Source organism: Gymnogyps californianus, chromosome 28, assembly GCF_018139145.2.
Source record: "Gymnogyps californianus isolate 813 chromosome 28, ASM1813914v2, whole genome shotgun sequence".
Lineage (NCBI taxonomy): Eukaryota > Metazoa > Chordata > Aves > Accipitriformes > Cathartidae > Gymnogyps > Gymnogyps californianus.
This window is the reverse complement of record NC_059498.1, coordinates 5,813,449-5,839,548: the sequence shown is the minus strand read 5'-3', so window position 1 is coordinate 5,839,548 and position 26,100 is coordinate 5,813,449. Positions and strand designations below refer to the sequence as shown.

General features: G+C 46.0%; 1 protein-coding gene across 2 annotated transcripts; it reads left to right on the top strand.

Moving 5' to 3' along the window:
* Positions 1-490: 490 nt before the first annotated feature.
* On the top strand, positions 491-26,100 carry KPNB1 (karyopherin subunit beta 1). 2 transcript variants are annotated; one of them, XM_050911675.1, is made up of 22 exons: positions 492-705; positions 1,021-1,079; positions 4,345-4,527; positions 5,992-6,192; positions 7,838-7,990; positions 9,144-9,203; positions 9,545-9,634; positions 10,058-10,168; positions 11,785-11,886; positions 13,104-13,328; positions 13,755-13,946; positions 15,299-15,429; positions 16,649-16,796; positions 17,127-17,198; positions 19,589-19,733; positions 21,406-21,488; positions 22,121-22,228; positions 22,486-22,629; positions 22,741-22,846; positions 23,196-23,310; positions 23,920-24,081; positions 24,771-26,100. In XM_050911675.1, coding segments are annotated over exons 1-22 (2,631 nt in total). In that variant the 5' UTR covers positions 492-665; the 3' UTR covers positions 24,772-26,100. The 2 variants fall into 2 exon arrangements, with proteins under 2 accessions (XP_050767631.1, XP_050767632.1); XM_050911674.1 differs by lacking the exon at positions 24,771-26,100 and having other exon boundaries at positions 491-705; positions 23,920-24,085.

Below are 26,100 nucleotides of genomic sequence, written 5' to 3'. Positions count from 1 at the left end.
CGCTCCCCGGTGGGGGCCCAGCACGTGGCTTCCCCCCCGCCATCCCGGGCCGGCTCCGGGAGCACAGGAGGTGCTCCCCGCGGCTGACTGCGGGCGGTGCCGCCCCCGGGCCGGGCGGCGCTGAGAGCCGGTGCCGGTGCCGGTGCCGGTGCCGGCCCCGCCCGCGGCGCGGCCCCCACGTGTCCGTCTCCCCCAGAACCGCCGGGGCGCCCTTCCCGGCACCGCCCAATCAACGCGCGCGCCGCCGGAAGCCCCGCCCCCGCCCTTCCTTCCTCGCTACCCGCCAATGGCCGCGCCCCGGCCGTCCGCCGCCAATGAGGAGCGCGCGCCGCCGGCGGCCGGCGGCCAATGAGCGCGGCGGACGCGGGGCGGCGGGCCGCGGCTGGTATCCCTCCGCCGCCCGCCCCGCTCGGTGTGCGCGCGCGCGCCCGCCCCACTCGCGCGGCCCTTTTCTCCCTCCGCCGCCCGCAGCAGCAGGAGCCGCCGCCGCTGCCCGCCGCCCCCGCCCCGCCAGGCCTCCGCGCGGGACCCCTCCCTCGGCCGCGTCTGCGGGGCAGGCCCCGTCTTTCTTCCCTTCCCCTCCCTCCCCTCCTCCGGCCCCGGCCCGCCCCGCTTCCCTCCCCCCCCTCCCCTCCCGCCGGCGCCGGAGCCGCCACGCCGCCGCCATGGAGCTCATCACCATCCTGGAGAAGACGGTCTCGCCGGGTAGGGCGCGGGCGGCGGCACGGCGGCGGCCTGAGGGAGGGCGGCGGGTAGGCCCGGCGGGGCCGGGCGGGGCGGGGGCCGCGCACCCCTGGGGCGGCTGAGGCGGCGGCCCCGGCCCCGGGAGGGCGTGGGCGGCGGCGGGGAAGGCCCGCAGAACGGCTGGGCCGGGGGTGGGAACCGGGGTGGGGGGGGGGGGGTGGCGGCTCGGTCGCGGTGTCACTGGCGGCGCCTGAGGGCCGAGCGGTTGGGCCCCGCGCGCCCGCTGACTGACGCCGGTTTCTCCCCCGGCTTCCCCCCCCTCCCTCCCGCCCGCAGACCGCTCCGAGCTTGAGGCGGCGCAGAAGTTCCTGGAGCAGGCGGCCATCGAGAACCTGGTGAGCGCGCGGGGGCGGCGGGGCCGGGGCCGGTGGCGGGCGCTCCCCTCCCCCCCCTCCCCTCCTCATTCCGCCCCGCCCGGCCAGGCCGAACCGCCATGGAGCGCAGCCTACCCTGCCCGCGCCCGGTCGCCGCGCTCGGCCAATAGCAGCGCGTTCTCCGCTCTCGCCAGCCAATGGGAGCGCGGCGCCGGGCGAAGGGGCCGCGCCGGTTGCGGGAGCGGCCGCGGGCCATGTGCGGCCGCGGCCATCGCTGCCCCGGGCGCCGCCCGGCCCCGCGGCCTTCCCCGCCTGTCCCTCGCCCGGCCGGCACCGCGACCTGCCCGGTTCCCTCCTCCCCGCACCGGTATCGGCCTTATATCCTCCGCACAGGCGGGCGGCGGCGGGACGGGAGTACCGGAGCAGCCCCGGCGGCCCGCGGAAAGGGGGGGGGGGGTTCAGGGGAGGTCAGGGGCTTGTGGCTTCACCCCGAGCAAAGGGAGGGGAGGTCCGTTGGGCAGCCGGGAAGCTGGGCCTGGAGTTCTCCCTGTGACCTTCTTAAATAAAATTTAAAAAATAAAAAAAAAAGAAAGAAAAAAAGCTCAAAAAAAGGGCAAAAAAAGGAGGGGGGGGGGGAAAAAACCCCCAAACCCTACAAACGCACGTCTCATCCATGTGCTGGAATGGGGGCGGCGCAGGGAAGTTGAACTGGCGGGCGGCGGAGTAGGATTTTTGCTTAGTCAAGGTGTGGTGCTGCAGCTGCTCGGCGGTGCTTGGAGGGGAAGGGAAGGGTTTGCGGCGGCGCTGGGCTCTCCCGGAGGGCGGCTTGTGTCGCGGGGGGTGTGGGCTCCTGGCGTTTCGGTGGTGTAGTCGTCACACACACGTTCTCATCGCAAGCAAAACCGGCATCCTTCATTTTTTAAGCCATTACGTATGCTGGTCTCCACTGGTGTAAACTGGGAAAGGCACAGAGTCTTTGTTTCTGTTGCTTCATTTTCAGGTGTGTCAGATGCCCCTCAGAATCAGAATTGATGTAGCCTTTGCGCTAAATGTCGGTTTTGAGTCAAAATTCTCTGAATTGCTGTTTGTTAAGTCTTAGGATCCCCCCTGGTTAGACTGAAGCTGCCTGGGCTGTGTTACGTGAAGTATTTCAGGGTGATGTACTTGAGCTGCTCGTGATCCTGGGTTTCAGGCTTTTAAAAGAGCTGAGGGATACGCTGATTTTTCAAGGTTTCGTTCACGCTTGCTGCCTTGCGAGAGCCAGGTCAAGGCAACGAGCAGAGGAAGCGGAGCTTACGCTGGGGCTAAAAATTTGTGCCCTGGTGTGGGATGGGGACGTGGAACGGTCCAGCCTTGGGAAGGGCAGGGGTTGAGGAGCTCCACGTAGGCTGCGAGGGCAGTTGATGCCTCGGCTTTGCAGGAGGATGAGGCAGGAGAGCGAGGGTGTGGGGTCGAGGACCGTTCCCATCGCAGTACGGGGTGGGTGGGTGGGAAGAGCTCCGGCTGGCCCGGGGAGAGGGAAGGGGTTGAGATGGGAAGGGGTCAGAGGTACGGCGTCGAGCGAGAGGTTCTGCGCCCAGGGCTGCAGCTGAGCACCCAGAGCTGGAACTGGTCTCCCAGTTAGTTAATGGAGATGCACCCACAGAGCGGCTTGTTCTTCCTTGTCCTCCCCCTCCTCCTCCCCATAGTTAATTTAGACCCTTTTGTGAGATTTTCATTGACACTTCTGTAGGTGTGGGAGCTGAGGTCGTACGCATCTGCATTTGCTTTGAGTCTCGAGTCTGGAAAGCTTAATGTAATGCTTCTCATTTTTAGCTAGAATTATTCTTAAAGCTCCATGAAAAGACAGGTTTTTTTTTTTTTGCTAATTGATGAGTGAGAAATCCAAGAATGCTTCTTCACCTTTGTATTTTAGTACAGTTTTCTTCTCAAAGGTGGCAGCACCACTTTTATTTTGTCCTGTGAACTTCTTTTGAAAGGTTCCTCAGTTTTAATAAAATCAGTGTCTAAAACATGAGCAATCTTGATGGCTGGGCATTGGTTTAGTGTGGTATATTTGTAGGGGTTTTGTCTATTGTATTAAAATTTCAGAGTATCTCTAATAGCTTACACTCATCAGTTTAAGTTGTCCCATGTTTTTGTTTCCAAATTCTGCAATTTGAATGTTGAAGAGTACCTGATAGCCCAACTAAAATTTTTTTTGGAAGAGCTGCGTTTGGTCATTGAAAATGTGGAGTCCAAGATACCAGACTTATTCTGTGTTTCTGTTGAACTTTTGAAAGTTAAGTTAGTTCTAAAAATGGCACTTTTTTTAAATGCCCTAAAATCTTTGTATGTATCTTAAGTTCTGTTACAGAGATTACAGAAATGGATTACATATAACTGTATGTTACAAGTTTTCAGGAAAACCATGCTCCTGCTTGATGTGAAACGGTTTTGAACATGGTGCAGCTGTTTCCACTATTTCCTAGAAAGGTTTTCTTAGTAGGCAAAATGCTTCATAGGGCCAGCGAAATGAAAAAGCTTCGCTGCTGAAACTTTAGCTGTATCTTGTACACAGCGGAAGTCTCTGAAATGTAAAGCTGTCAAATCAGGAAAGGATTTAAATGCGGAGGCATTTCTCACTAGCTCGCACCAAAAGCAAGTGGCACGAATGTCAGGTATTTTTATCCACACGTATGCCCGTTTTGTGGGGGGTAATCTTCATCTATGTCTATGCACCTTTGATTGCAGAGAAGGAAGTTTGTAATCTTACAAACCTATTTGTAATGCACCAAAGGAGCATCTGATTTCACATTTTAACAATTCCTGTGTTAGATTATAGTTTGGGTGTTTGCCTTGAAGTAAGGAAATAAGTAGCAGAGAGTTACTCTTTGCCATGTTTGATATCCATCCAGAAAATACATATCTTGGCATACGACCCAAGCAGTTTATTTAAAGGAATACTTAAAGCAGGCAGGAGCACGGAAGGTAACACTCTCTCAAGTAAGCTAAAAAAAAAAAATCCAGCAAAGTCAATGCCAACGTACGTCGCTTTCCAGCGGTTCTAATTAGGAGCTTAATGCCCGTAATCTCAGGATAGAGCCGCTGTCGTTGCGCGGTGGCAGCGGTTTGCTGTTGGCCTGGTAGAGAAGGAGCTTTGGTGAGTCGTGATCTCGTTTTGCTGGGTGATTGGGGTTTGGTTTGGTTGGTTTCCCCCCCCCCCTTGTTAGTGGGGAGGTGCAGGCAGGGGCAGGGGCAGGCAGGGGCAGGCAGGCACGGGTGCTGAGCCCTCCTCTCTCCCCAGCCGACCTTCCTGGTGGAACTGTCCAGAGTGCTGGCAAACCCCGGCAACAGCCAAGTTGCCCGCGTGGCGGCCGGCTTGCAGATCAAGAACTCCCTGACGTCCAAGGACCCCGACATCAAGGCCCAGTACCAACAGAGATGGCTCGCCATCGACGCCAACGCCCGCAGGGAAGTCAAGAACTACGTAAGTTTTGTGACTTCTGGTTCTCCGCCTGTCGTTTTCTCGTGGAGGGGGATGAGCGATGCGTGTCTTGTCCGTCCTTTTCCACCTGAGGAGTCTTCCGTTGGCTGGCTGCTCCCTTTCGTGAGAAGCAATGTCATCTGCACTTGCTTGGGTGCTTTGTTGCTTATAGCGTGTTTAATCTGTAGAAGTATTAGGGTAAAAACAAAGAAGCAGGTATGAGGTGGCTGCTTTTAAATTCACACCTGTAAATACTTTTACAAGGAGCGTCTGAATAGTCTCGTGTGACTGAGGGAGCTGATGGGCATGGCTTCCCCGCTGGGCGATTGCAACTGGGTTGGTGTTTGCTTTTCTTATACTTGAACAGCTTCCTCAACTGTTTTACAATCTACATTAATATCTTTGAAGCATACTCTGTGTCAGAACACACGTGTTTACACGAGGCCTAGCAGATTTTAAGAGTAGAATATGGTCAAAAATTTGCAAGTTCCAAATAGGAAGTTATATTCTTAAATTTTCACACAGATGGGGAATTTGCCCGAGGACTCCTGTGCTCTTTGGTAGTTAAAGATCAGGACTTGCAGTGGCAGAACTGGTGGCTTAGTGGTTTTTTGGCTAAAGGGAACGAAGGTGTGCTTGGATGTACACAGGGTTATGTAATTGACGCAAGTTGGCCATACACTTTATATAGTGTTTTTGTGTTAATAGAATCCGTATATAGCAGAATAAGGTTGGGTGAGTGACGCTGATACAACCTTAGTCTTTTATTACATTGATGATAGCTAAGGGGGAACTTATACTGTAAACAGGAGCTGTGATGTTGCATACTGAAGCTAACAAAGCCAGTTTATTACTGTTTTCTGTCAAGTAACATTAGAAATACAGTATTTGTTAAGTGGATATATGGAAAATGAAGACATTTAACTGGAAATGCTGAAACAAATGCATGCCCCTTCATTTTTTTAAGAAACAGTTGTTGAACTGTACAAAAAATGATTCTTCTGATGGATTGCAATTAAAAAGAAAGAAAATTATTCAGTCCTATTCAGATTGTCTTAGCATAAACAGTCCACTATTGGGGGGGGGGGGATTTTTCAAGCACAGTTTGTTTAACTTTCGCAATTTTGTTTTATAATACAAGCGGGGAGGAATTGTTCAGTGAGTCATTGTTGCGCGTTATGGCGCATAGCATTGTGTATGGGATTTAAAGGATGTGGTAGAAGTACGAGTAATCACACAGCTATATCTCACTTCCTGAAAGGGGCAGCCATGGCCAAGTTCATTTCAAATATTATTTGTCCGTGGTCACGGCCTCGTTTGCAGCAGGAGAAAGCAGAACCAGCAAACTGCTTTATTGGGGAAAGGGTGGGTTTGGAATAACATCAAGCGAAGACTTCGGTGGCAAGCCAGCGCCCGTCTCTCTTTGGTCACTGACATCAAGCCATCGCCTGCTAATCTCTCCCGCAGGTTTTGCAGACATTGGGTACAGAAACATACAGGCCCAGCTCAGCCTCCCAGTGCGTGGCTGGCATCGCCTGCGCAGAGATCCCCATGAACCAGTGGCCCGAACTCATTCCCCAGTTGGTAGCGAACGTTACGAATCAGCACAGTACGGAGCACATGAAAGAGTCGACGTTGGAGGCCATTGGATACATCTGTCAGGATATCGTGAGTATATTTTAAGTACTATTTTAAATATTATTGTGAGTATATTTCAAGTGCTGGCCCAGCCTCTCCCCAGCACCTCTTCTCTTCCAGCCTTTCCTTTCTCACACCTCTATGTCTAGTAGGCTGTAGTGCTTCCCTCGTGGCTGTCTTTTAATGCTTTTCCGGAGGTTGTCTCTGTGCTGACAGAACGATGGGCAGTAAACACGCAAGGACGGTGTCTGAAAGGACTGACCTGCTTTCACAGCACAAATCCAGGTCATCTTTCATAAGGTGCAGATTTAAGTCTATATGTCGCTGCGGTCATGTGATGGTGAGGGGTGCTGTTATAAAATTTCAGCTTAATGTCCAGTTGTGTAAAATGTTATGGACGAGTGATAAGTGTTTGATTCCTTTCTGTGTTGGGGAAACCTGACAACTACCTTCATCTTGCGTGAGGAGTCCCTTTATTCTTAATTATAGGAATTTTTGATGCACAGGCAAGAATATTTAGCTCTTTGAGGCACCTTCTACAAAAGGTCTCATGGTTTTGTCAGCGTGGTTTGCAGTATCGCGATGTGTTGCATCAAGTAGCTGATGTGAATTGCTTGCAAAAACCCTGTGCGCTGTCTGACCTACCGCTGACAAACAAAATTAGCTGCGACTTTTTTGGTGCCACTGAATGCCTTAGAGAATGTGTGTGCGGCATATCGCTGGTTGAACCTTGGTATAGTGAGGTAGAAAGAGAAAACTTCTGTTTGGTGCTTTCATCAGGCTGCAGGGGCTTGGTTTCACTGGGGAGGTTGGTTGCTTCATGGAGGGTCAGTGAAATAAAAGAGGAAATCCAGAGCTGTACAGGGGAGTGCTCCAGGTCGAGCGTTGTTTGTTGCAAGTCCGTGCAAGGCTTGAGTGCGTGTTTGTTGTTTCTTTGGGTGGTATGTATTGTTGGCCTCTGGATTTTTGGATGCCCTGGCTTGCTGGTTGGGTATTTTGTAACCCAGGATGCCTCTTAGAGTTTTGTAGTTTGTCCGTCACATTGTGACACAGTTTGTGACCGTAGTTTGGGAATCTACTGCTGGATAAATTCTGATGTAACAATTAATACGGTTATTCGGGGATCTTGCAGTCTTTACAATGAAGGGAAATTAGTCTATGTTCACAGCTTTATTCTTTAAGCCTTGAGTGCTTAACAGTTACTTGTCCTTGCTGCTGGTTCAGGCAATGTGGTTTTGCCCTACGTCTGAAAAAGATTGGCAACTTTACCGATAAAAGTCTCAACCACAACTGCTGGCGTAGACCTCTGCCCAATATATAAAGGAACTGGAAATCAGTCAGCGTTTTTTAACTTGCTAATTGAATGAAGTCAAGTAGTCTGAAGCTTGTTGGCCTATTATTTGAAACAGTGGAGTCTGTTTGGCATTTATGACTTGAATATCTGGAGTATTTGTGCTCAGTTCAGTCTTCTCTTTCCTGTCCCAGGAGCTGTAAAGACATAATGGTGTATGAATTCCTTGTACTTGCGTTCTGGTCCTCCCAGTGAACAACGGGCTTCTTGGCCTTAATGTCTTAAAACTTGTACTTGTAGATTTTGGGATCAAACTTAGAGGGTACTTTAAAATATGGAGAAAGCTGTTCAGCTGGCAAATAACTTTATCAACACTTCTTTTAGGATCCAGAGCAGCTTCAGGACAAATCCAATGAGATCCTGACAGCCATCATCCAGGGAATGAGAAAGGAAGAGCCCAGCAACAATGTGAAGCTAGCAGCTACTAACGCACTCCTGAACTCTTTGGAATTCACCAAAGCAAACTTTGACAAAGAGGTGAGGGGGAAACGCTAACAATTCTTGATCTAAAATGCAAGGGCTGAATCCACGGTCTGTGATGAGAAATCATGCACCACGCTGAATTTTGATGCATAATTCTGTTGCAACTGAGACTTGGATTCGTTTGTGTAAATCCGGTATGTTCTTGTTGTAATGCAGAAATACTGTGGAAATCTTCAGAGATTCATCAATGGAAAGGAAGCATCATTGACTTTTTTTGGATAAATTTGAACTGACCTTAGAGTTTAGCCTATTCGATGCTCTGCTTCCTAATCAGACTCTATAATGCTGCTGTAAGAGTACAAGCTTGGATCAGCACTTTCTTTCAAGTGGTGTGGCAGCAATCCAGATTTAACTTTGCCTCTGAAAATTGTTGGGGGAGGAAGGCCTGTAAGAGTCTTCAGAATAGGGGCCTCGGAGTGAGAGTCTTTTCAAAACAGACAAATCTATTGATTTCTCTTTTCCTTCTCGGATTAACTCTGTCCTCTAGGTCTCTACCAGGGAGAGTATGGGGAAGATGGAAGTAATATTGAAGGTCTTTTAATGAAAACTTTCCCTAGTCAACTATTCAGTGGATGTTGACAGGGATCAACTAGAGTCTTTCAGAATTTGAGATGGGAGGTGCATGATCCATTCAGACCATATTTCTGTTGGGCTTCAGTACTGTAAATAGCCTGGGCATAAGTCTGTTCCTTCCTACTGAAATGCAAGTATCCAGGTACTGCCCCTCAAGAAATGTATGCCTGACTCGAGTTTTGAGGTTTCTTGAAACAATTGCTGAAACAGTTCAGGAAACAGTAGGATTTCTTCTTTTTTTTCTCTCTCAGTTTTTTTCTTTCTCTCCCACCGCCCCCCCCCCCCCCTTTTTTTTTTTTTCTTTTTTTAAAACCAGAAAACCTAGTGTCTATCTTTCTATTCTGGACAGCCTGTTAAGCACTTTTTAAAATGGAAGCTTGGGATTCCTGTTTTGGGGAAGAAATTATTTAAAATACTGTGGTGAATAGTAACCTGTACTGTTCCTTGATCTTTAGAAGTGCTGCATGAGTGATTGTACTAGTCCAGACTCAAAATACATCCTCCATAGGAAGGCCTGCAAAGACTTTAATGCTTTTGTAAGGCAGTTCTAATGTTCTTTTATTTCTTCTTCTAGTCTGAAAGGCACTTTATTATGCAAGTAGTCTGTGAAGCAACGCAGTGTCCAGATACAAGGGTGAGTGAAATTAAATGCTTAATTTATCACTGCCCCTTTCTGGGGAAGATGGCTAGAGCCTCTAGCATCAACAAACAGTTGAAAAGTGTTACATGAAATAGTATTCTTTTAAATGATTGGTGCACATGTAAGTACTCAAACAAAATGAGATTTATACTTAAAGTTAGAAGTAGTAATAAGCTACTAGGAAGATTTAAGTCGCTGCTTGTGAAAGACCTTGGTATGGCATAAACTAAATCAGCAGAAAGGCTGGGTTATTAATCTGTGGTAGGCTACAACTGTGTGTGGTTTTCAAAGCACTTGGAAGGGTCGCATCTTTGATCCCTTTTCCACTCTGACAGGTACGAGTGGCTGCCTTACAGAATTTGGTGAAGATAATGTCCCTTTATTATCAGTATATGGAGACATACATGGGTCCTGCCCTTTTTGCTGTGAGTACTCAGGTTTCTCATATATAGTTGTCTGGTCTTCCTGTACTCCTTTGTCCTAATCCAAGAGGAAAAATTTTCTTACGTTCCTGATCTGTTTTTCTTTCTTTGGCTGTGACTGCATGCTGTGAATCTCCCTCTCGTAGCAAAATCCGTAAAACCAACATCAGGTGTTTCAGACTTGAGACTCCAAAAGTCAGGACAGTGCAGATTGCTTCACTTGCTCTGCAGTCCTCCCGGCGTGCTGATAGCTGATGAACTTCCAAATGAGGAGATTATTTTCAAGAACAGTAACTCTAATGTGGCATCTGATTTCAGACAATCTGGAATCTCTTACCAGTTGGCCAAAAGTCGGGGCACGTATTTCAGGAGAAATAACTTGCTAAAATGTCCTTTTCTCCCCTCCTTTCTTTCATGTTTCTAAAGATAACTATTGAAGCAATGAAAAGCGACATAGATGAGGTGGCTCTACAGGGGATAGAGTTCTGGTCGAACGTCTGCGATGAGGAGATGGACCTGGCTATAGAGGCGTCTGAGGTGAGCTCGCAAATGACTGCTGAAAAGCAGCGAATGCCCGCAATCATCTGTTTGGGAACGCTGAACTCATGTCTTTGAACCGCATCTGGAAGTCCTCCTCTTCTCCCAAGTGGAATAGTGTAGGAGAGCCTGTCTGAGCCCCTTGTGCGGCAGTCCTGGGTCCATGATGAGACGTCATGCACCACTCTGATGCGACGTGATGCGTGTCTGTGACAGAAGCTGAGACCTGAGGCTGCTCGAAGCCCGCGAGGCTGGTTGACTCTGCGGGTGTTATGTGCGCTGCGGGCATCAGCACGGTATTGTGGTACCCAGCTTAGTTTTTAGCTGCTAGCTTCGGTACTAGCAGCTGTCTTACCCACGGCTCAGCTAGGGTTAATTTATTCTGCTGTTCAAGGTAAATGCGAAGCTTGTAGCTAAGGTTGCGCAGGGGCCGCCATTTGGAATTCCCTTTAATAACTCTTTGGGTTATTTTGTAGGCTCTGTAGCCTAATGTAAAGTTCTTAATGTAGCTTGAATATAACCCCCTTTGCTTACTAGATTAGATTAGAATGAACTGCCTTTTTAAGTGAGGAAAATGGTTTTAATGCCAGCCTGGCTGGGAATTGAAACTGCTTGAGATAAAGATTCTCTGACAGCTTTGATGAGAACACGCTGCGACATACAAGTGCTAGTTTTCTGCAAATTCTGCATGACAGCTACCTGATTTCTTTTTAGCATTCGAAAGTCAGCTCAAGCTACTCCTATAAGGTTAACCTAAATGCGCATTAAGCATGTATACTAGGCACAGTATAACACCAGAAAATTCTCAGTATCATGAAGAGCTTTCAGCTGTTGCTTCATTAAGACAGCATCTTGAATTGTTGAGATATATGTACCACATTGAAGGGAGAGCATTTCTTGAATTGCGTGCTGTCTTGGAGGCCTAGTGGTCTCTGTTACGCTGACATGTAAGACTTTGGGGTCTGTTACAGGTGTGAGGGACGTAGTCCTACCCCAGTGTGCAAAAAGATTGATTGCATTCTATATAATACATTATTTATGAGTTAAGTATAAAATTATGGGATGAAATAAAAGTAATCATCCCTTACAATGGATGGGGCTGGAGATGAATTTGGAGTATTGTTCTGCATGCAGATGCTGTTTGCATAAATTAGCTGTAGAGATCGATAATAGCTTAAACTTTGAAGGGCTCTAGATGAATCATATCCATCTTTCGAAGTAGCTAAATATATATTTGTGTTGAATGCCCAAAAAAGCAAGGATAAAAGGACAGTCAGCAGCTCGTAGGTTTAGTTTATAGGCTGAAGACCTTTTGCTGCTTCTGCTTGGGGTCGCTTGTTAATTATACATAACTGCAAACTGAAAATATTTATATTTGTACCATGTGAAGAGGGGCTCTATATGTGTATGGAATGGCAAATTGAACTTGCTTATTGAATATTTAACTGGGATTGGTGCAGGGTGTCCTTGAGGTTCCTGTGTGTTATGGTAACTTAAAGTTTGTGTTGGGAAGGAGAGGAAAGCATGCAAAAGACAACTTGTACCTACTGGAGTTCATAATTCAGACCTCATGCCTATATAGCCACTGCGAATCATTTTGTAACCTTTTTTTCTAGGCAGCAGAGCAAGGAAGGCCTCCAGAGCACACTAGCAAATTTTATGCGAAGGGAGCACTACAGTATTTGGTCCCGATTCTAACACAAACGTTAACAAAACAGGTGAGTTGCAAAATCCCTGCTGCATGTCGAAAAATAGGTACTGTGCCTACTTCCAAGTTCTGGGACAGTGATGCTACTGTTGCGTGGAGGAGCAAATTGTCAGTGGTGGTCATTGCTCCCTTGCATAGGTGACTTCTCGATATGCTTTGTCCCAAAGGTGCTTTAGGTCCCCTCGGGTAGCTTTTAACGGTGCGCTTGTTCAGAGCACCTGTAGTGGCAGTCCTTGGTCTGTGATGAGACATCATGCACCACTCTGACTGAATGATGCATTGGTTTTTAGGGCTGAGACTGTGAGACTGCGTGCAGTGTCTTTTTTTATGCTGAATTCTGTTAACACATGCTTGTATTTATGGTTTCTGAAGAGATTTGATAGTTATCTGTATTCCTAACGAAATGTTTGTGAAATTAAAACCAATATGCAGTCTCTGCGTCATTAGAGATCCAATTTTTGGAATTCTTGAGCTTTACTTTTTGAACTGTGAAGTCCATGTTTATTTGGTACCTATTAAGCACTTCACAGGGACTTGTTTGGACCGTGTTTCACAGTCTAATCAAAATTAATGGAATCACTTGCTACAGCAGGTCTAATTATAAAATAAAATTGTTAATTAAGCCATACAGGATAGAGTTCATTTGGCTTCCTGCAATGAACTGGGAAAATGCTTGGTGCTTTTAGTGAATCCAGGGAATTGTTTCCCTGTTGGTTTTGTATTGCTGTCCGCTTGGATGCGGAGAGTTAAATTGCTGGAGGTTCTAAAGTGCTTGTTAAAACAGGAAAGATAAAACAGATAAGAGAATCACAGGTACACAGCTTCAAAGGAATTTGGTAAGTGGCTGAGCTAACAGGCAGGGGCGGGGAAGGAAGCTATTTAACTGGTACAGCGGGCCACTCTGTGAGGTGATGGCATGGATCAAAGGAACAAAATCTCAGCCTAGATGAGAGAGAAGCAGTTTGGAAGATGTATGAGGCTGCTGTAGGTGCGTCAGTAAAGAGCTAGCAGCCTTACACCAGGATGGAAAGGTACAGATGATGCAAGTAACTCAGGTTGCCTCTCTGTCAGAGATGCAGCTTGTACTTCCAGACCTGAATTAATTTCTAACTAGAACACCTGGTACCAAGGCAGTGTTCCTTGCAGTAGATCCAACGGGATGCCACTGCCTGTGAGTGGTAAGGGATATTTTCCCCCAGACTGACCAGGGGTGCTGTTCTCTCCTAGGATGAAAACGATGATGACGATGACTGGAACCCCTGCAAAGCAGCAGGAGTCTGCCTCATGCTTCTGGCAACCTGCTGTGAAGATGACATTGTTCCTCATGTGCTGCCCTTTATTAAAGAACACATTAAAAATCCAGATTGGCGATACAGAGATGCAGCTGTGATGGCTTTTGGGTGCATTTTGGAAGGACCAGAGCCTAACCAGCTCAAACCACTAGTCATACAGGTAAGATTCACTGTGTTTTCTTGGAGCAAAAACCTTCTGATTTATTTGGAGGAGGAGGACACCTGCTTTGCACATTGCTCTTAATCTGAGGAGAAGCAAAAGGATGCCACCTTTTAATCGTGTTTTAGAGAGATCTGGTAGGCCCAGGGCAGGTAGTTCGGTTACATAGCTCTGATTCACAAGGACATGCAGGACTTCAGAATACCTGACTCCAGATGTCTCAGTTCTCAGGTCTTACCCCCTGGGAAATAACTTTATGAATCTTAAAATGTGAGAACAGTGGCCTAACTGGATCTAGACTGTCCTCCCCTCTCCAATCTGTTGCTAGCTCGTAGAGAATACGTTAAAATCGGGAACAGTGGCGAATTCATGTTTCCATATATTGCATATGATCACATCTTTCTCCTGACTGCAATTATGTTCTAGGCAATGCCAACTTTAATAGAACTTATGAAGGACCCCAGTGTTGTGGTTCGAGACACAACTGCTTGGACCGTGGGCAGGATCTGTGAGATGCTTCCTGAAGCTGCCATCAATGACATTTACCTCGCTCCACTGCTGCAGTGTCTGATGGAGGGCCTGAGCGCTGAGCCCAGAGTGGCCTCCAACGTGTGCTGGGTAAGGCAGTCCCTTTGCTGTCGGATGTATGATAAGTTTCTGCCAACAAGGGGAATGCAGCTCATATTCATATATATGAATACACACATATATATAGGCACACATACACACGTATATATACTCACACGCTTAAATGGATTTCAGAGATGACTCATGGCTTGGTCATCCAGCACACACAACTGTTGTTAACTATAAGTTATCTCAAGTCTGTTTTGTGGCTCTGGTGGGAAAGAATAAAGGAAGAAATGGATTTTAAGGAGAAAAATGCTAATATTCACTGAGTGTCGAAGTTGCCTTCGGTTTGAAAATGCTGTGGAAACTGTCCTTGATAACAGGTGTGATAGCTGTTTAGAAAAGGCACGCATGGATTTAGCTTTTTTCCTTGGGGGCAGCTGGATTGCCGCCTTAATCTTAAGGGAGAGACAAGATACCTTGTTTCCCATTACCTAAGCCTGCTTCTGCAGTGGTTCCAGAACTAAATTGAGGAGCGTAAGATTTTTTTTTTTGTTCACTTGCAGAGCTGCAGTCCTTCGGGTTGGTTTGCTACCTTCAGTTGTATCACTGTCTTGATGCATGTCTACTACCAAATAGCATATCTGATCTTTCACTATAAAGAGGATGTGTCCCACTGCCTTTTAAGAGAGCTGCTCAATAAGAATTGAGCTAGAGATGAGTATTTGCATGTCAAAACAAGTTTTAGAAATGACAGAATTCATTCTCTTGGTATTCCAGAGGTTTGAAGACTTGTAGTCAGCATGGAAGCTTTTCCCTGATACGTTGATCCTGGCAAAAGTCCATGTAGCTGTAGCTTTTGTCTTCTGAAGATGATGACTACTATATGTTTTTAGATTGAAATGAAAATCAAGAGGCTTTCAACTCTTCTAATCCACCTGTCTCTCAGAGCAGTTAAAATTGCTCTGCAGTTGGGAATTTGAGCAGTCTGCAGCCTTGTCTAAACCAGGATTTTAACTTGTGATGATGATGCAGGAGAGTGGGTAGAATCTGCTAATACCCTGCGAGGTTCAAGCAATCTGCCTTTATTCAGTTTGATTCTTGATAGTTACCAGTTGTTGAGACCAGTAACGCTGTGCAGACAGTTGACTGCAGACAGCGTGAGTGCCTTGCGTGTTAATGTTACGTTTTAAGTCTTTGAAATTTTCACTGCTGTTGCGCCAAAGTTTGGTGCAGTAAACAGCTGTTCATGAAGGGAGCTGTTAATCCTGCACGTTTGGGTGGGTTTGAGTTGGGGTTTTTTTTTGTTGTTGTTAGAATGAAAACTGCTGGAATATATGTTTCTGGACTTGAGAGGGTGAAGTCATTTGAGTAATAGCAATGGTTGTTCTGTGTTTCAGGCCTTCTCTAGTCTTGCTGAAGCTGCCTATGAAGCTGCAGATGTAGCTGATGATCAGGAAGAACCAGCAACCTACTGCTTATCCTCTTCATTTGAGCTAATAGTTCAGAAACTTCTGGAGACTGCAGATAGGTAACACTAAACCGGCTGGCTTAAGCTCTACAAAGATGCTTTTTTTTATTACTTCAGGCTGTTGGTCTTCTTTCTCTTGCAGCTTAAATCTGAATGGTATTTTTCAGAACCAGGCTTTTTTGGTGTCACATGGAATATAGAATGCTAATCCCCAGGAAGAAAGCTATTCACACAGAATAATTTCTCAGTATTTTGTCCATATCTGCTTTTAGTAAGTCTGGGGTTTCCTCCAAGAGTGCCTCTTCCATGTTTTACTTTGAAGTCTCTGAGCACAGTTTTAAGACTGTGCACATCTTTGTACAGTAGTCCTAAGACTCTTCAAGGTTGGTTACAATGCCACTGGATAATTAGGATTGCAGCAAGACATAATTAGAGATCCGTGTGTATCGTATAGTTTGTTTTACTGTGATTGTTTTATGCCGTGGTTGTTGCTGTAGTGTTACATCCATTTACATTAGCACCAGGTACTCCCAGAAGAGCTGAGGACCTAGTTAGGCTAGATACTGTCCTTTTCCCAACTAAGCTGAAATATAAATAGATGAGGCAAAATATTTTTCTCAGTTCTGCAGATGCAAAAGTAAGGGTAATGCTGAAGTCATATTCTGCCTTGAAGGTTGCATAAATCATGACAGCTCAGAGTTCAATCCTTGGATCAGTTCAATCGTCAGTTGAAGCCTTTTGCTGCAGGACTACTTCTTCTTAAATGGTGTCCCTGTCTGAACAGTTCAAAGTCTAAACTCTTCCTGTCTAATTTACATCCAACCAGAAGTGTAGTGTCTAGCTGAAGGCTCTGAAGCCCATCAGTCATCTTAGCACAGATCTCAGCTGTCTTTATTTCAAATTTAACACCCTCACCAGCATCTCGGAGGGATGTCAGAGAGGTAGTAATGTATGCTGCTCACCTCTTGAGACCATCTCTTCCCAGGCAGGATAACGGCACACTGGAAGATGGGGGTTTGAGGCTTTTTGTGCTCCTGGACTTGCGGCCAGTGACTGAAGATGTTGGAAGTCATTATTAATAGAGAATGAAAAGATGTTCCAAAAGTGGCTTCAGAAATTTCATTTACTTTCAAGTCTTGGAATATAGGAATGCAAGTGCTTCTGCTTGTCACAACACTAAAATTTAGCTGTTACCGATTTACTTTAAAAAAAAAAAAAAAAGTCTGTTTCTAAGCAAGCCCGAGCACTGGGAGCTGCAAATATATTCCTTCTGTTACAGGCCTGATGGACACCAGAATAACTTGAGGAGTTCTGCATATGAATCTCTGATGGAAATAGTGAAAAACAGTGCCAAGGACTGTTACCCTGCTGTCCAAAAGACAACTCTGGTCATCATGGAACGACTTCAGCAAGTGCTGCAGATGGAGGTAGGTAAACCTGAGTTCTAAACCCCCATTACGGTAAGGGGTTTAAGGAAACTAAGTAGGTGTGATGTTGCTGTTGTGCTGTGGCTTCATCTGGGGTAGAAAAATGAATTTTTTTGCTGACTGCATATATTATGGTATAACATGTTTGGGGTTTTTTTTTTTTTTTTAGATAGGTAGGTATATTAAGCTTCTGAACAGTACCTCTTATCTTAAATTTGAAGAAACAAATATTTAAAATTGAACCTGCAACTCATAGTGCTGTCAAAATCTGCTGGGTTTGCATGGACTGCGATGCAGGCTTTTTACATGTGGGGTTTTGTTCTTTTTCAGTCTCATATCCAGAGCACTTCCGACAGAATCCAGTTCAATGATCTTCAGTCTCTTCTTTGTGCTACTCTACAGGTAAGTTCCTGTCTCCTGTGTTTGTGGCTATGGGAAAGAGGCGGCTTTAGAGACGTTTCTGTGCCCCCGAGGATGCAGACTTGATTCTGTTTATGAGATCTGAATGAGGAAATTGGATCTTGTGTCCCAGCTGACATGTGGGAGGTGATACAAGGTTCAGAAGGCTTCAGTAGCGTACGACTTATAAAATTTAGGGCAATATGAATAAAGAACACTGTATGTGGCATGTTAAAGGTTGTATATGCTTTCAGAATGGCTGTTGTGTTTGCTACAGGGTGAACAGTTGCTTTGGTTGGCACAGAAAAAAACCCTCCATAACGGCTTTAATTCGTTCATCTGCCTCTTGTGGTTGGTGTTCTTATTTAAAATGGCACTAATTAAAATGCACTGAGTGTCCTTGAAATTAAACATCTGGTAATGAACAGCCCATGTGACTTGGAGTACTAACGCATTTCAGTTCCTTGCTTACTCCTCCAAAGTCCGCTGAAAACAGCCACTTTTTTCCCCCCAAAACTGCTCAGGAGATTCGTCAGACCACCCTTCTGAAATACGTGGTATTTGATACTGAAGCTTTCCTCTGTGCGCTGCAGGAAGGGTGGTACTGTGCTGTCGTGCCTAGCTTATTAGCAGTTACAAGGCGCTGCTTTAAAACTCTAGAATAGATGTAGATTCAGCATCAACGCAGCTCTGCGCAGCTCAGAGAAGAAAGGAGCGTTTTCTTCTGGAGGTGTAACAGAGTACTGTGTCATCTGAAATAAAAGCAGAGCAGAGTATCTGTCTCTACTCAGATTTATTCCTTCGGGTGGTGTTACCTGTTCTCTGCAGTTTGTTTCTTCCATTCCTATTAGCCCAGGAAAGGGAACCTTTTCCTCGCCCGCGGGTAACAGCCTGTTTCTATCGGTTTTAGCTTCCCGTTCTCTTAAGCGAGGTTAGGAGGTCTCCTGGGTGTTGTCTCCTGGTTGTTTTGAGAAATCGTTAACTTCATCCTTCTTGTTCAAAAGCCCATAGCATCAGCTGTTACTTTCACTCTCCAGTTTTTAGGGTAATTTGTCAAATAATGGGTAGATGGGAATAATCTGTCCTTACGGTGGGCTTTAATGGGGAGACTTCAGTACCTAGAATCTCTCCTTTTGGCACAGTGTGATCACTGATCTCTTTCAGGACAGCTTTGTTTGCCTGTGGGAAGTGTAGTACAGGTGGAATTAAACTGCTAATTTTAATTTGTAAATGTGTGTTTCTTCATTATCGCAAAATCTGAACCTTAAGTATGTACAGTAGTTCCAGCAGATACTTAAATACCAGTAAGTAAAAATCAGCAGGGAGATTTTCTTCAGTGTTACATAGTCAAATATACTACTTTGCTACATACTTTTTCTCTTCTGCTGGAAACAAAATTATGAACATCCAGCAGAGGAAGAACATTTGTTAATACTTAAAAGGAATGAGAAAATCAAGACCAATTATTTAAACAGTCTAAGTCAATCTCTTTGGAGTGACTCAGTTTGAAGAATCAGACTTGAAATAATTATTTGCCTCTGCAGGTTAAGGAATCAGTCTTTCTCTTTTCGTAGGAAATGCAAATTTATTTTAAATAAGGATACATCAAAGCGGTGTTCTGTAGTTCACACGCTGAAAGGGACGGTCAGAACTGTGCAGTAGGAGCAGAGCGTAGGTTAAGCTCAGGTATTTACCTGGGGTGTTTCCTTGGCCCTTCTGCTCACTGTAATGTGCTGGATAACACAGAGCACATGTGTGCTCACCAGCCTGCTCTGCTTGTATGTAAGGCTGCCTCTGCTCTCTCCAGAAATCAGTTTTGATTTTCAGACACCTCAGTGCTAAACGCGTTCCTGTAAATGTATTTTGCATGGGTTGTATGTTAATTTATCCTCCATTCATCCTGGGTAGGAGAGGTTTAACTGCAGTTAGCAGTAAGGACGTGCTTATGTCGTAGTTTAACAGCCAGCATTTCTGAAGCTTAATTCTGCAGTTTAGAAGCAAGGCTTACGTGCAGCCCATACTTGGCAGTAAGAGATTGTGGTCACATTGCTGTGATGGAAAAGGGCTTTTTTTTTTTTTAATAGGGCCAAATTTGGGCTGGTCACATTTAATGCCAGCTTACAAATGGAAAGCACGGAGAATAGCCTATGCAGCAGGAAAGGTAAATTCAGCTTGTTCTGTAGCTGGAAAATTGAATGCAGCTAAAATGAATGGGACTTTGCACTTGCACTGACAAAGCATATTTTTTGCAGCAACAGAGTTCAAACAGCAGCTTCCTTTTTAGCAGCCCAATGTGGTCACGAGTGTTCGGAGCTAGTGCGGGGGATGTAAAGGCGCAATCCAGCCTCGCATAGATGGAAGCGATTACAATCTCTTTCTCCTTTCCCACCCAGAACGTCCTCCGGAAGGTCCAGCACCAGGATGCTTTGCAAATCTCCGATGTGGTGATGGCATCTCTGCTGAGAATGTTCCAGAGCACGGCGGGCTCAGGAGGCGTGCAGGAGGATGCCTTGATGGCAGTCAGCACCCTGGTAGAAGGTCAGTATTGCGCTGCAGAGCGAGGTTGTGTTCGGGGGAGGCAGAGCTGGGACAGAACTGGTTTGCTGCTTTCTCTTTTTGACTATATGGCGAAAAACACTAGTTCCTGGTTTTTGCTTGAGGTATGGTTTTGACCGCACATCTCGCCACATCTATCTGTGAAGCTGAGACTGGCCGGTTACACTAGACTGTGTTTCGTGAATGAATAGTTTGTTTTCCATTAATAATGTAGCTACAATGTAAATTCTGCCAGAAGAAAAACCCTGCTGCTACTTTGTGTGGTGCTGGGCACAATGGGAACCTGGTCTCTTCGTGCTGCTGCAGAACAGATTGAACGTTATCTTAATGATTCATACTTGCTGCTGCCTGTGACCCACGGTTGTTTCATGGTGTTTTGTCAGTGGTGGATCTACAGTCATTGTTCTTGTTTAAAAGAAGTGATGGTGGCAAAGATCAGCATTAGAGTGCGTCAGAATGGGTGAAGTAAAGTAAAATTTGGGTTGTGGTATTCCAGGCAGTTTGAGCTTCATGGTTCAGGTTTGGAAGGTGGTGGCTGTGGCATCATCTGGCGCCCTAGGAACACGCTCTGCTGTCAAACGAGTGTGAAGGTTGAGGTGCTGTTGAAAGTCTGCATGTAACCTCATTGCCTAACGCTCCTGCCTTATCTCTAATAAAAGCCATGCACGATTGGGAAATGGGCCTTCAGGGAGGTGAGTTTGTAGAGAGGCTCGTTTGAGTCTTCCTTTTTCCTGAGGCTGTTGCCCTGGCTAGGCTGTGAGGGTCTGAGCAGGTGACAGGACCTACTTCTAGTAGAAGTACATGCCTGACTGAGAACACGGGACACCTTGTAAGTGCAGCAGAGTTAGTTTTGGCTTTGTGGAGTAGCCCCTTCCCACACTAGTGTGTTTTGGAGAGCAGGTCTTTGGCGAGTACCCCTCTGACCGCTCTTGGGAATGTTTGGTGGGATTGCCCAAGGAAGCTGGGAAGTGAATGAGGAGGCTGAGTGGGATCATTGCAAGCTAACCAGCAAGTAAAAATGATGTATCCTCTTGGGACCAAGGCCTTTTCACTTTTGGATAGATCAGTCTGCATGCATGGTCTTAGTAATGCAAGTGACTTGGAGAAGGTGGGAGTTGGCAGAGAAGAGCAGAAATATTTTACTTCAAATATTGCTTAAATATAACCATACTGAAGAGTGCCCTGCCTGAACTGCATGGCTCTGAAGAGGTTGAGCCGCTATTTCTAAAAAGAAGACGTTACAGCTGTTATGGCAGTAAAGCGATGTGAAAAGACGTAGAGTTTTCAGCTGACGCAAAGCAATGTAACAGTGCCAAACCCTGTCTGAAGCGTGCCGCCACATCCCTCTCCCTCCGATGGGTCTGCTCAGTCAGGAAGATCTCGACATCCTTTCTGAGCACAGGAGGGGGTTGTCTGTCTTTGAAGGCCTGCAAGGAATTGAGCACTTTCAAATCTGTTTAGTCCAGATGGACACATTTCACTGATGCTCGGTTTTTGGGTGATGTCTAGTGGAGATTTGATTTGTTGTGCTTCTGTGGAATGTACAGGTACTGGGTTTGGGTGGAATATAGCGGTGGGTTTCTGTTTTCTTGAACTCCAGCAAATATGTCGTAGGTTGGGATTTTTTTCTAACTAGAATATTTTCCGTGCACAGTCTTAGGTGGAGAGTTTCTGAAGTACATGGATGCCTTCAAACCGTTCCTTGGCATTGGACTGAAGAACTATGCTGAGTACCAGGTAGAGATCAAACCAGGCAGCTCCTGTGTTCACAATCTCTAAGTTCTCATCTGCTCACAGATGCTGAGTTCAGCAGGTGTGCATCTGTAAAATACCACAGCTTCTGGTGATGAAACCAAAATTGGAGCCCCGTAGACTTTTCTCTAATTACTGGCTGCATGTGCAAATTTAGACTCTCTTCTGTTTAATTCAGCAGAAGGCCTTCATTGACTTGACACCTGTGTTTTCACGGTGGCTGCGTATTAGTTGGCCTTGATGAGGAAAGAGGTTGCTACTGGCTGTGAATTTCCATTAGAAGGTCAACTCATGGTACTCGCCGTGGGGTGGATGTTCAGACCCACCCGGCTGCTGAATTTGGTAGCGTTTGTTCAGACCGAGTACCTGTCACTTTGTTGGCATCTGGATCTCTTGCCCTCCCCCTTGGTGAAGCAAGTTCAGCTCTGTGCGGCTTTGTGACAGAAATGGTTAAGGAAGCAGGGACTCATCAGCTGCTATATGAGGGTCGTTATTCTTGGTGGTTTAATGGCTGCAGACTCACCACTACTTAGTGCTTTAATAAGCTGAAGCTGTAAGGATAGAGTGTGGAAGACTGACTCACTGGGTGGGTGTCTTACTTGCTGTTCTATTTGCAGGTTTGTCTGGCTGCAGTGGGCCTGGTTGGTGACTTATGCAGAGCCCTGCAATCCAACATCTTGCCTTTTTGTGATGAGGTTATGCAGCTGCTCTTGGAGAACTTGGGGGTGAGTGTTTACCTTCTCATTAGCCAGTTAGTAACAGTTGGCTTGCAGACTGAGAAGAAAGTGGGAGGTGGGAGAAGCAGAAGTGTTAACATGCTCTGAAGATCTTGTGTTTGACAACTATCTTGCTTACTATTTGAATGGAATCCAAATTTGTTGGGGGTAAGGATTTACATTTCAAGTCGCTGTCATAATTTATTGGCTCCTCCCCCCTTAAAAAGAAGTGCAGCTGAATGTAATGGTGCTGAAATCTCTTCCAGAATGAAAATGTTCATAGGTCTGTGAAGCCTCAGATTCTCTCAGTGTTTGGCGACATTGCCCTTGCCATTGGAGGGGAGTTTAAGAAGTACCTAGATGTTGTACTGAATACCCTCCAGCAGGCTTCCCAAGCGCAGGTTGATAAGGTAAGCCAGTGGTGCACGCTCCAGTTCCTTCATTAAAACCATGAACAAGTGAGGGCTGTGCGCACGTCTTCAGGGACATTGCTGAAATGTGCTGTCCTGTTGCCTTTCCAGTCTGACTATGACATGGTGGATTACCTGAATGAGTTGAGGGAGGGCTGCCTGGAAGCTTACACTGGCATCATCCAAGGATTGAAGGGAGACCAAGAAAACGTTCATCGTGAGTACTCTGTCCTTCTGTGGTGGTTCTGTGCCTGAAATGACAAAGGGAGATAGGAAGAACTCTGCGTGGACGAGCTGTTTCACGGTTGTTGTCACGTCCACGGGCATATCCTTGTTCGTTCCCTTCCGTGTGGAAGTGAACGCTCTGCTGCCATGAGCAGGGAATGGGTTCAGAGCCCTTCACTACGGTTCCTCTTCCTCTGGCAGTTTTTCCCCTCCCTATCTCAGAGAGCTTTTCTGGGGTCAGGTTCTGCCTGTTTGGGGGTATACTGGAATCCCTTTTAAAGGACGGACTATTAAACACGAACTGCGTTTCACCCTGCTATAATAAAGCTGTTTTCTTTCAGCGGATGTGATGCTGGTGCAGCCCAGAGTAGAATTTATTCTGTCTTACATTGACCACATTGCTGGAGATGAGGATCACACCGATGGAGTAGTGGCATGTGCTGCTGGACTGATAGGGTAAGCATCCTGATCCTACTTTAACTGACAGCACACTCATTAGATAGATAGAAATCTTTGTACAACAGCCTTAATATTTGAAGCTGCATTTTTATGACTGTCTGAAGTATTTAACTTCAGTTCTGGGTTTTTACAGTCTAGTGTTGGATGTTTAACCCAAGGTCTGAAGTGGTTACGGAGGTGAGGTCCTTTAACTGGCAGGGTGAAAACCAGTAGGTAGAAGTGAAAGTTGGATGTGTGTTACAGAAATTCCAGATCTAGAATTTTTCAAGGATGACCTGGGCTTAAAAACAAAATACCCCGCCCTCAATTCCCTAGGTACGGAGGAACTCGGGTCAGGGTGTTTTAATCTTTTCTGTTGCATTTAAGGAGAGCTGATGGGAACATCAGGGAGATCAGTCTTTGGACAGGAGATTGAACGTCTCCGGTTAGTCACAATTTCAGGAAACTGTTCAGCTCTCCTCCTGCTGAAATTAGTGACCACATGCAGCATTTTAAAAAGGACGTTAGCTGCGAGTCGGATTTCTTTTTGCTAGCAAGAGCTGATCAGAGTGGTACTGGCACATCTGTTTGTGGCACTCGGCCTCAAAGCCTCTCTTTCTTCTTCAGAGATTTGTGTACAGCATTTGGAAAAGATGTACTGAAATTAGTAGAAGCTAGACCCATGATACATGAACTGCTAACTGAAGGAAGAAGATCCAAGACGAACAAAACAAAAACCCTTGCTACCTGGGCGACTAAAGAACTGAGAAAACTGAAGAATCAAGCTTGGTAAGGGATTACACCCACCTCCTTTTCATGTTGTGTAATTATGAAATTGGCTAAACTCCTGAGTCTGAAGGAGATGCTTCACAAAAGCCTTGTTCTCTAGAAGGTTTTCTCATTTATTTTTCTGTAAACAAGCCCCATCTGTGGTCTTGTCTATCAGAACAAATACAAACCGAGAAACACGGTGAACTGCTTGGCTTTCAGAAGACCAGATGCAGACTGGAGGGCTTCTTGCATTGCGAAATGCGTCACCCTTGCTAGTCGGGGACGATCCTGCCCTCCTCCAAACGCAGTGTAATTGAAGGCTGTTGACTCCTCAGTCCTACTCGGAGTTCAAGGAGCGTCTGGACGATGCTCTTAGTCGTACGGTTTAGTTTTAGGTAGTCCTGCAAGGAGCAGGGAGTTGGACTTGATGGTCCTTAGGGTCCCTTCCAGCTTGAGATACTCTGAGTCTATGATTCTACTGAAGCGCCTTTTAAAAGGAGCAGGTTGTAGAGAGGGGCATGATGGTGTACGTGCATTTAGGAGAATAAGTCTGTTACAGCTTTGTCACCCCACCTTGAGAGAAGTTCCTTGGTATCCCTATTATTTCTCTTTTGGTCAATTTTTTCCACTCACTGCTAGTTTTATCTCCCGAATGTGGGGGTTTTGTGGTTTGGGGGGGTTTTTTGATGGACCCTTTTTACTTGCAGATCTGTTACCATTGGGATGACACCTGAGACCCCCACTGGAAATCTCCAATCTTTTGAAAAAACCCGGAAGTGAGGAGTGTGCACGGATGCTGAATGTTTGGGAATGAGAGGATGAGTGAGTGAGGCTTGAAACACACCACATTGAAAATCCCGCCACAGCAACAGCAGCAGCGCTGTTAGCGAGCTGAGCACTGACTTGCGTAGAAAACCTGGCGTCGGCCATCTTCGGGAAGAGGGAACGACCGATTTCTGTCCAAGTAACGAGCAAGTCTCTTCTTCCGACAGACCAGGACTAGCTTCTCCGTCGTGGCCGGCGCAGAAGAGGAACGGCCGGTTTGGAGGAGAGGAAACTGGGTTCAACTGTGGTGCTCTTTGTCTGAGGTCTGGCTTTGGCTGCTGGAGAGAGATGGAGCCTGGGTCTCCAGCCGCCCGCTGTCACCTTTGCCGCACGATGCTGTCGGTGCATGGGATAAAAGGAGGGGGTGAAGGATTTTCAGTCTAGGAGTGAGTGTGTGTGAATGAGGCGGTATCCACATTCTCAACTTCGAGTCATTGCAGTTTATCTTTTCCCAAAAAAAAGGGTTAGCTGTTGCATTTCATAAACTAACCGAAGTTCAGTCTACTGATGCAGCATAAGAGATGTAAAAAAGAAAAGAGGAAAAAAAAAAAAAAGGAAAAAAAAAAAAAAGGAAAGTCGCTCTTTAGGGCTTTTTATTTTAGGGAAACACTGACGAATGTTCAGAGCTCCCGTTCTGAGTGACGCTTTTCATGATCTCGTTTCATCAAAGCGCCTTTCCTTCCTTAATATTGTTCAACTGTGAATGTAGAAATGGGGGAAAAACAAAACTCTTGCGTTAGAGGGAATAGAAATAAATTGTCAAACAAGATTTCAGGCTTAAAAAAAAAAACAAAAAAAAAAAAAACAAAAATACAAACGTTAAGTGCTCCGAATTGGCAGTGAGAACGCAAAGGGAAAGATCTCTCCTGACTTGTACTGTAGCAGCCCGAACACCCACAAAAATTGTGCCAAAGAGTTGAAAAACAAAATAAAACTTCAGGTAATATTTTGGATTGCAAAATGAGGATAAAATTCAATGTTCAAACAAAATCTGATAAAATGCCATTTGGAAACTGCTTGGCCTTTTGTGCTCTTTATTTGATCAAATTTAATGTGGTATTGGTCTCTTGCTGCACTTCAAAAACAAAAAAAGGAAAAAAGAAATTTATATAAAATATATATATACTGACTTGAGCTTACACAAGACGGCACTTGTAAAAGGTTATATTTTTCCACTGCAGTTGAAGATTAATAAAATGGTGTCAAACATTC

Coding starts and splice junctions, on each gene's coding strand:
- KPNB1 (XM_050911674.1), top strand. CDS start 666: ATGGAGCTCATCACCATCCTGGAGAAGACGGTCTCGCCGG. Junction 17,199..19,588: donor TTCTTTGTGCTACTCTACAG/GTAAGTTCCTGT, acceptor TTTCCCACCCAG/AACGTCCTCCGGAAGGTCCA. Junction 22,630..22,740: donor CCCAAGCGCAGGTTGATAAG/GTAAGCCAGTGG, acceptor TTGCCTTTCCAG/TCTGACTATGACATGGTGGA.